General features: G+C 38.2%; 1 protein-coding gene and 1 pseudogene across 1 annotated transcript; both read right to left on the minus strand.

Annotated features, from left to right (window-relative positions):
* Window positions 1–752: 752 nt before the first annotated feature.
* On the minus strand, window positions 753–10,782 carry LOC108994279 (DNA cross-link repair protein SNM1). Its single transcript, XM_018969416.2, has 10 exons — window positions 10,003–10,782; window positions 9,274–9,435; window positions 8,359–8,766; window positions 7,873–7,936; window positions 6,750–6,967; window positions 6,539–6,652; window positions 5,750–5,855; window positions 5,215–5,426; window positions 4,823–4,926; window positions 753–1,146 (listed from the first exon to the last, which is right to left on the minus strand). The coding sequence occupies exons 1-10, from the start codon at window positions 10,675–10,677 to the stop codon at window positions 1,002–1,004; spliced, it is 2,208 nt and encodes a 735-aa protein (XP_018824961.1). The 5' UTR covers window positions 10,678–10,782; the 3' UTR covers window positions 753–1,001.
* LOC118348747 lies at window positions 1,079–4,225 on the minus strand (annotated as a pseudogene).
* Window positions 10,783–11,058: the final 276 nt, after the last annotated feature.

The following is an 11,058-nucleotide window of genomic DNA, read 5'->3' on the forward strand; positions in this document are numbered from 1 at the left end:
TAGTTCAATAAAATAATAATTTTCCCAACATACCCTTACATAGGCATAAACCCAATTATTCTAAGCAAATAAAATAGGTCCTTGAAATTAATTAAATAAGTTGAAAGCCTTCAAGTGTCCAAAGCAGTCATGTTGTTGCCCTTTCCATAGCTTATGAAATGAATCAAAGCATAATCTTTATCGTTTAAGCCCTTGAACTTGTATTTGGCTCATCTGGAACTTGCAACATATCTTTAAGACTAGGCCCACCTTGGTTCCCATCAAGATCAGACAACTCAGAAGCTTCAGCAGTGATTTATGATATCAAACAGTTCTTGTCAAATTGTGTTGGATGGCAAATAAATTCCAATCACAGAGAAACGAATATTGTAGCACATTCGTTGGCTAGGCATGCACTTTCCCTTGAGGGAGAATATGTTTGGATGGAGGAATGTTCCATTCATGTATTGAGTGCAGTGTTGCATGATCAATGTAACCGAGTTTTTTATCTTTGAGAAATATTATTCAAAAAAAAAAAAAGATAAGAAGAATACAAAATGTTGAACATAGTAAAATAAGAAATTGAAAGATTTTGTTGAAATTGTTACTTGGAAAATTTTCCGAATAAATTAATTAAAGGTCCTCTCCATCAAAACAATAGGGTCTTTATGTTTATTACTAAACTTTTTGAAGAGATTAAATATATATACATAGGTTGATCAAATGTTGAATCGATTATCAGAAGACTTGGGCCAAAAATTAGATACATTCTGGAAAAATAAAACCTCCATAGAAGAGAAGCATATGACAGGTTTTCATAAAATTTCTCATAGGAGCGAGAATGAAGCTTTCACGCAAAAATAGAGGCTACCTGTAAATTAAATGTTAGTGCTTCACTTCACGCAATGTTTTTTTGTATCTCTTCTATTGTATTCATCCTTCGTTGAAATTGTGGGGAAGGGACTACTGGAATAATTTCCCTTCCCCTCTAAGTTTATTACATAGCATATGTTACAATCTCATCAAGATGACAGGAGAGAGATCATTGCATTGGCAGAATCAGGCCCATCATTATTTACGCTTGGTATTACATTCATCGGAGATACAAGCTTCACAAAATCTCTGAGTTCTGTAAAGCTGCAATGCTCACTGTACGGCACTTCATACCTGGGGAACGAGGCAAAAATCTCAATTTAGTCATGTTTGGCTGGTATGAACCAGTCATCACATACTCTGAAATTCACGTCAGTGTAAACTTCGAGCTACAATCACAGAGAATTAATTACTATGCGGCTACAATCAAGAATTACCATATATGATACTATAGGGGTGCACTAAATCCTTGTGAAAAAAATTGCCCTATAACTCCGTAATGAATTGTATAGGACTAAAACAAGCATCAGACCCGTACTTCGCATTATGCAAAATAGAAGGTGAACAGAACGTTCGGCCGTTTATAGTCACATAGCCTGCAGCCAAGGAGCCAGAACACTTTCGCAGCATATGAAAAGCCTCACTCTATTGTAACACACCTCAAGTTGCATAAAGAGAAATATAAAGAAATTGCTCACTTCGAGGGGAGCACCTCCATTGAAGAAAGGAAGAAGATGATAAGAGAATGAGAACTAATATTTTCATTAACTTTCTGAATGAATAAACCCTAGAGCCCTTGGCTCTCACATAAAGGAGATGACCCCTAGATGAGCCCAGGCTAACATACTAAAAACATACAAGAAAATAAAACTAAGGCCCAAGGCTCACTAGCTATATTGTAGTCCAAATAACAAGTAGCATCAAAGTAAATGAAGTTGTAAGTGAAATTAATTGGCCCATGGCCCATGTATTCCGTTCGTGGACTGTGACAAACCATCCCCCGTAGAAGCACCTTGTCCACAAGGTGCTACTTTCCTTGCCCACAACTGTCCCACCACCTGGGTCAAAAACAAGAATTTTCTTTGTACCAAGAAAAGATGTACTGAGAATGGCTCAAGACTTCAAACTTCTTGCTGATGTTGGCACCTTATCAAGCTTTAACCCACCCTTCAAATTACATGCTGGCTTAAAAGGGGGTAACACAAGGTTATCTTTCAAATAGTCTAGTCCTTTTCCTCTATCATAAGGCCACTGAATTGGTACTATTAGAAGATGAGTTTTCCGATTCTCATCCCTAAAATCCTTGGCAAGGAGGTAGGTGATAAACACAGTACCAGTAGGATAAACACAATCATTCATGTTGGCCCTTAAAACACTGCAAACTACAATATCCAGTGGGTAACCAACACCCATCACATATTGTGATTTATCCTTAGCTAATTCAGCAGTACACTGAGCAACAATCCACCAAAATGCAAGGCTGTGTATCCATCTAAGAATGCAATACATGGCTTCCTCTAAATGTGGGTTAGTAATGGTTGCTGTCACAACATCATCAAGAGCCATAACATTATCTGTTCCAATTTTTCCCTTTCCTTTATCAATGGGCTTAAAAACATCCTTAAGTGGTATTTCCTCGAACAATTGAGGAGCAGACATCTTCTATAGTAAGAGTATATAAAACAGTGTCGCCTTAGAAAACCCCATTAATTTTGTGATCTTAGAAACAACAAAACAAGCAAACATCGAGTTTCTATCACATAAAGGATGTGCAGCCCAGTGCCTACAAAGTCTCAACCCATATATAGTAAGAGAATTATTCATGAACTGCAGTAAGGAGCCAGACTCATACCCTTTAGTGAGTAACTAAACTCCAGATGAAAACAATATCCTCTGCTATTCCATAAGGATCTTCGTTGGCATAAACTCCTGATGAAAACAAATCACCCTCATGAGTGTGAGTAATTAAAGATCGTATTGCATCGGCAATTGACATGGTAGTTAATGCAGCTGAAGATCTTCCCCATTTTTTAATCAACACACCACCTCTCTTTTGGACCTTTTCTGTAAACTCCACCTCTGACCACTTGCGATCCTCGATAACTTCTATGACTGACATGCCATTGATTCTAGCATTTAAAAATTTCGGAACCTGAGTGGTTGAGTTGTTTCCCCAGATGGTCACATTTGACACTTTATCATAGAAGACACCTGCCTTGAGGGACAGCTGACATTTTGCTCCATTCTCATCTAACAGGGCAAAGCATGAAAGTTTTTTGCTGGTCTTTTTGGAGCATTTTTCCAACAGATTAATGCATTAGTGTTACAGGTCCTTCCCTGCTCTGCAAAAATCTGGCCATTTATGTCTAGCAAATTGGCTCGTTCCATACCAGGCCATTTCAGTGATTTGGACTCAAAAAGTGCAAAGCCAGAAACAGGTTTGCCCCTCCTTATGTATTCGATCCTTGTGCTTCTCAAGAAAAGTCACCACCCTTCTATTTGCCTTGGAAGACCACATCCTATCAGCATTCCTCTGCGACCATATCCTCCCATAAAATACCCCGTACACCACAATCCAAGTGGCAGCAACCACGCTCTTCAGGTTCCATGCCCCGTCGCCATCGCCGTCGAGCGTTTCGCGTAGCTTCAGGTAGCTCACGGCCCCGTCGCCATGGTCAACAATGGCAGTGTTGACCACCGTAGCGTCTGGTCTTTTATCTGGCCTTTTCTCAAACACCTTACATGCAGCCCTCACACTGATGAACCTTCGGCCATTATCATCCGAGAGAAAGACACGAGATGTAATCCCATGGAAACCAAGAAAGACACGAGGAAGAGAGGAAATAAACGAGAGAAGAGTGATTAAATCCCGAAGGGACCGAAAATAAGAACCAAGCCTCAGAGAGAGAGAGGGAGTGAAACCTTAGCCCTAGGAGATGGGAAAAAAGAGTTAATAGATAAAATGAAAATGGTGTGGGTTTTCGGGTTGATGGTGAGGAGTCGGGAATCTGAAACACGATGCCACCGGGATCAAATTTCCATCTAATGGCTAGGCCTTCTATTCTTATTGTTAATGAGTCTTTGTTGCCAAGGACAACCGAAAGAAATGAAGAAAATGGACAACAATTTCTAAGAGGAAGGGAAGGACACGAGATTCGGAGGGAGAAATCAGAGAATGGAGGAAATGATTTTTGGTTTCTAACGGGATTTATGGAAACATGAGAAAGAGTAAGCCTAGCGGGGATGACTACCTCCTTTTCTTCCATTGTTGCTGTATATTTTTCCTCTTCTTCCAGACAATATAGTTGGTTTTCCAGATTTGAGAACTCTTCATTGAAGTTGTTCTGAAAATCTTCAAGGTTGTTCTTGACATCTTTGAATGTCTCTGCAAAATAACATCCAAACGTTGCTGTGATTGTTCGACTTGCTCTCTGATGTTAAGCATGGATGAAATAATTTTTTTCTATTTCCATAGATTGATGAAGCCGATCCAAGGAAAGACTGGCTCTGGATACCACTTGTAACACACCTCAAGTTGCATAAAGAGAAATATAAAGAAATTGCTCACTTCGAGGGGAGCACCTCCATTGAAGAAAGGAAGAAGATGATAAGAGAAGGAGAAATAATATTTTCATTAACTTTCTGAATGAATAAACCCTAGAGCCCTTGGCTCTTACATAAAGGACATGACCCCTACATGGACCTAGGCTAACATACTAAAAACATACGAGAAAATAAAACTAAGGCCCAAGGCTCACTATCTATATTGTAGTCCAAATAACAAGTAGCATCAAAGTAAATGAAGTTGTAAGTGAAATTAATTGGCCCAAGGCCCATGGCCCATGTATTCCGTTCGTGGACTGTGACATCTATCCATTAATTGGTCCAGAACATGTGAAACACGAGAGATCTAGATGGTTTTCTAAGGGCTTAATATAGGTAAACAAAGTCAAGAAAATTACAACTTCACCTTATAACCGTACCCTGCTGCCACCTTCTCCCCGGAGACTTCTTCTTTCCTTTACCAAATGTCCACCCAGTAGGAGAGAAAGCAACTATGAGACTGAATCGACCCTGATCAATAAGATTCCAAAATATAACAAGTGCGTATCCCACTAAACAAAGTCAGACTTTGTCACTTCAAAAGAGAGGGCACACATTTTTACAAAAAGTGAGTCCATTAAAATAGTCAAAATGCAAGGGCCTGGTAGCCTGGAGAAATTTTCACAAACATATGTGATTTGTGTGTGTGTGAGTGAGAGAGAGAGAGACAGGCAGACAGAGAGAGTCAAAATCCTTTTCCAGTTATGTAACTGTGAATCCATGTATTGAAAGAACAGTGCAAAGATATTATTCCTTTACCACATATTGATCAGATATGTGCTTTAGACGTTTGAAGCTCGCAAGTGTCCACATTGGCACAACATGAATGTGGCTTTCTTGTTCATTCACTGTAAACCACTGCATGTCCTCCTCTGAGAATCCCAAACATCTTAAAATACGCAGTTTTGCTGCGGTGACGTAAACCTTTTTACGGAGCACACGAGCAACCTCCAAGAACAGCCGCTCCTTTCCTAGAAAGAAAATACTCTTTGATCATAAATAGATAACTGTATGAAAATTGCAACCAAAAAGTGAGAAGGGGATTGCATTAACCAAATAGTGCAAAAATGGCTAGATATTTTAATTGTCCCAATGTCCATGATTTCCTCGTATCTATTTCTAGATCCTAATTAGGTGCATTCTCTTGTATACTTCCTGTATTTGGGCTATGCCTATTTTTCGTATTAATTAAATTTCTTTTACTTGTCAAAAAAGAAAGTAGAAGTCTACTATGGAGATCCATAGAGAGGGGAGGAAGGACAGAGAGAGAGACAAAGAGGCATGTGAACTCTACCAATTGTGTAGCTACCGATCAGAAAAAGCGTTTTAGGGTTGAAGGCTTCAGCTTGAATGCAATCAATGACGAACTGAATTACAGCCTCTTGCTTTGGAAAGTCATACTGCAATAAATCATGAAATGACACTAGACTTTGATGAGTATGATTAAAAAAAATAGTGATTAAAATGAAAGGGGGTTCCACACTTTTCTAACCATAAGAGTGTGTGTGTGTAGTGAAAGTAAAGGAAAAGCTTCCAATGTTGTTATCAACTTTTCTCAGTGCCAAAGGTGAACGAGAACATAAAGTTACAAGCACAAATGTGAAAATGTGCTTGATATAAACTCTGTCCGTTATGATTAAATCGACTTCAGTTTCTATATTAGTTCTATATTGTTAGGCATTATTTTTAGGGGAAATTATAGGAATACACACAGAGGTGTGCTTTTCAATTCAGTTTTACATCAGTGAATATACACAATATATACTCCCAAGAAAATAGAATTCTGACTTTCAAAGCCAATGAATTGGCCTGAGACCGATAAGGCCCGCGTCTATAGCAATGTCATAAACAGTGCAGACTCAAATGAGCCAGGTAGATTCAGCCATCCAAACCTAGTTATTAACTAATTGCATAAATATTCTTGGTTGCTTTGTAAGCTTTTAACCAAGCCAACCAAAAGCCTTACTCTACTAAGAAAAGCCGAAGGATCCAGGTTTGTATAAAGCCCACAACTCCGATAGGAAATTGATCCCTTTTTATTTGGAAGAAATCACATAAGACAAATCACCTCAAGTAGACTCACCTGGGGGTTACAGTAAGTGGTGTCAAGGATAAGAGTATGGATAGGACGTGATTGCAACACAGGCATGCTAGTCATTTCCTGACTAAAGCGAAAATCCCCTGTATGTAGAATTGCCTAATCGCAAAAAAGGAGACCCAATGAGCTTTGAATACAATAGCAGGAAAATAGTGAAAATTAGATATAGATACTAGGAAGTCAGTTTGAACCACACCTTACCATTGGGTGGTTCAAAAAGTATCATTATGGAACCAGGACAGTGGTTTGCATCCAAGCAGGTCACATCAATACCAGCAATATTGATTTTTTGGTCGAGCTGTAAAATTTGCAATCTGTCCCATGGGATCCCAATCTTCATATTCACAAGCATAGCTGTGATCGAGGAGCAATAAATCTTTCCATGACAGAAGGATCTGGTTAGACCTTGATAATCTGCAGCCCAAAAATAAGAGAAGAAACCCAATGGTATAAAGCAAAAAGCCAAGGCTTACAAAATGACTATCCTTCCCTCTAAATTATTGCAACAACCCAGCCCCAGGCATTCATTTGGACAATGAAATACAGAGCACCCCCTGGAAGATCATTATTACATTAAGGCAACGCAACGCAACACAAACTACGCATAATAGATATCAATCCTCATGGCCATCCATCAGGGTTTTCTTTACTAGATGCTTCAATATGATATACCATGGTGGACCTATAAATTTTTAAAGATGGATCATGGCAAGAGGGTACCAGACACTTAGCTACAATAGCATGTGGGGACATAGAGTGTTACCTTACCCTGGCAGATTTCAATTTAACTTTATGCCCTGTCACTCCCCCAATCTTAATGCACGTAACATGATGTTTCAACAAGAACACTAATATACTATTCAAGTGTATTAGCATGATGCTTCTGCTTAAGCTCTTCTCAGAAAAGCATACATGCATGAGCTACATAGAAAAAACTGTAATATTCGATATATAACTACAACACAGCCTTTAGAATTTCAATAGCAAACCAAGCGAATGCAAAAGAAATATTGTGCTTTTAGAACATGGGTGGAATGACAACTAGTATCGAGGAAACCTAGCTGAATTCACCATCTAGTTCTTCCCAAGAATAAAAAAAGAATTTACTGTCTTGCTCAAGCAATCAAAGAAAACTTCCTTTGCCTCAGTCAGCTAAGCAATGTCAGTGAATCAAAGTTGTGGTTCTTGTAAAGATAAAAGACAGAATATAGCAATTAAATCGAATAAAAAAGAAAAGCAACTTGAAGCAACATAACAAAGAAGAAATGCTCAGATACTTTCATGTACTTTCATTACATGTACAAAAGAAATGAACTTACGGTCCATATGAAAATGAGTGAGAAACCAATGGGAACAGTCTCCTCTAAGATATCGAAAAGCATCCTGCAAATGTTAATCAGAACTTAAAATCTGGTTGTCAAAGAAGACGTGTAAAAGAACTATAACTTATAATAAATATCAAGAAGCAAATGCATAGCAGAAGTGTAACAACAAAAGTCTTTCGCCTAAATCAGATAAATTGTTCTGAAAAGGTTTGCACACAGGGCGTGGAATCACATTAACCCATTACAGTACTAAATTTCAGTGACTGCATTGCTAAATATGAGTCGCTGCCCCAATGGCCAAGCCAGCATTTTATGATCAAGTTTTAGAATTCAAATTCATGGGAATGCATGACCACAGTCCATAGTGAACATCAATTTATTGCATAAGAGGAAGCTCTATGGTGGCAGGGAACTACAAAAACTCAACAAGAGTGACAAATGAAAATTACAGTATCTATAATCAATTCAAAGGGCATTTACCACTCGAAATGGTGTTCCTGCTATGCAGCACCACGAGGGAACATCCTTGAGTTTGCCATTTCTGAAAATATTTTTCGCCACAGCACGTTTAAGGCCAGAATCAGAGCATCTTTTTCCTACCTCTCTCTTCCCCACAGAGGTGTTGACTTTCTTCCCATCAGTCACAGACCCTGGAAAATAATCTGTAATCAACTTATTTACAGCTATCTTTTTAGTTTCATCCACTGTTATATCCGAAGCATCATTGTAAATTTGAACTCCATTGGTGCTCTGTCTTTGAGCCTCAGAATAGGCATGCATATCAGAATGTGTTTCAACAACATTAGCACTTCCTTTTCTATGTTCACTAAGAGCATGCACAATCTTCTTCCTTGGACCCAGTGCAGTGATACCAATACCGAACAGATCCTTTAAAGTAAAAATGAAAGGAGGGAAAAAAACAAGTATCAGATAAATTTTGTTTCACTAACTAAACAAGTAATAAGACGGAAAAGAACATGAACCTGGAGTGGTTCAAGATATAGAGAGCAGAACTGGGTTTCTAATCACTACATTTCCATTGCTAGAAACATTTACATCCAAACAAAATACATTGTTAAGCTTAACGAGTATACTTCAATTACCACACAAGATATCAGAGTTTTCCAGCAGCATCAATGATCTTTCCATCTGTACAAGGTAATGGAATATTTTATATTTTTCCGCCCAGGTTGTATTATATCCATATGTACTCATCTTGCTTAAAAACTGAATCCCATTTTTTGTTCTAAGAACATTTTGACAGTTAAATGGATATAGAAGTATTCATGATCCACAACCAGCAGTGTCAAGAGCTTAATCTGATTGACACAATGTCTACCCTAAGATGAATAGAATCAGTGGGTTTGTAATCAAACAGTTCAGAATGAAGCACACCTCTTCTGTCAGCCATTGTAAGGTGTCCCAATCAATCTCTTCTCGGGCAAAAATATCCCCATACCTTTCTAAACCTAAACTGCGAACCCACTCAAGAACAGGAGAGATGTCAACAACTGGACGATGAATTTGAGGCTCGCTTTCATCAGCAGGAACAGTAATCTGCATAAAACATGCTAAAGTTCGCATTCATTTAAGTAAAAATGGCCTGTCCTAAGAGATCAGAAATGTGTATAATGACAAAATAGATCAGATCTGGGAAGAAGCAAAGGCACAATTACCCGTTTGGATAGTAAAAGTGTTTTCATCTCAAATCATATCATTATTATTATATTTTTTTCAAATTCTTACACAAAATATAATAAATAATTTAATTTTTTTAAATTTTAAAATAATAATAATATTAAAAAATAATATTCTAATAATATTTTATTCAACTTTAAATTTTCATCTAAAACCATCTCATTTCTTCTCACAATCCAAACCGTAACTAAGCTTCTGCCAGATCAGTTTTACCTCGGGAAGAAAAAAAAGAGGACAAGAGTTCCAAGAAATAGGAGTTAACCTACTTTCAGGCAGAAGTTACAAATGGCGTTCACTTCCGGCCAATAGAAATGTTAACTACTCTCATTGCCCCGTTATTACGCAAGTGAAAGACGGATTATGGGAGTATATTACAATGAAGGACACGGTTCCAAAGAAAGAAAAGAAAATGAAGGGAAAACTCACATCTTGAGCTTTAGCTTCCCCTTTGTCAAGACACTCATTGGAGTGTAGCTGACGTTGTACATTACTCATGCCAGAGATGTCAATTCCACATAGCGGACATCGAATTTGAACAAAAACTCCATCACAATCTAAGCCATTTCTTTCCTGTGGATGAAAAGCTTCGCCATTAACAACATTTCCATCCCCCTCCTCTACATCAGAAAACAACTTGAGCAGCACATCGAGCTCCGGACCCACCTCAAAATCATCATTGACAGCGAAATCCACTCTCGACTTCATTAACCTAGACTCCACTGAATTGCATAAATAACCCTCTCTTGTTTTCAACAATTCTCTTTTAGCATCACAATCCAAAGTACTTGCATCATTGTCTACCTTGATATTTTGATGAGCATCAAGGACAGGAAGCGTGGGATTCTGCAACGATGGCGTGTCGGATTGTGATTCCTCCTTAATGTGGGCCGAGGAGGTGGATTCCGGCACGTTCTCTTTGCCGGAGCGCTTCACCTTCTTGGATGAGTAGAAGTTGGAATTGGAGGACTTGAGAGGTCTTCGAGAGCTTATGAGAGATCTGCCGGGATGGGTGCTTTTAGTCGTTGTTTGGGCGGGAGGGATCTGGAAATCGTTGTCGTCGTCATTGTCCGATGTTGCGAAGGTTTCAGAACGAGATGCCATTGATGCGGCGGCGGTGGCCTTGGAGGAGACAAGATATGGCGCAATGTACTGCGCGGGTTTAGGGACCGCTTTTGAATTTTAGTCCGCGGGCCAAGGCAGATCGGAATTCAGAAACTCAAAATATAATTTTGATCTATATTAAAATATAAAAAATGATAAAAAGAATTGAATGTCATTATTTTTCATATATTAATTATATAAAATAATTTAACCCTAATTTTATATAATAAAACCGGAATTCCTTAACAAAATATCAAAAATTTTAATATTTAATCACACATATATTCGCGTGTAACCATAAATTAAGAAATCATACAAATCCACATGTATAGATTTAATTCCTGAGTAATACTTTTAATTTGATGGTTTCTAGGCTATAGA

This window comes from Juglans regia, chromosome 6 (genome assembly GCF_001411555.2).
Source record: "Juglans regia cultivar Chandler chromosome 6, Walnut 2.0, whole genome shotgun sequence".
In the NCBI taxonomy this organism is placed as follows: Eukaryota; Viridiplantae; Streptophyta; class Magnoliopsida; order Fagales; family Juglandaceae; genus Juglans; species Juglans regia.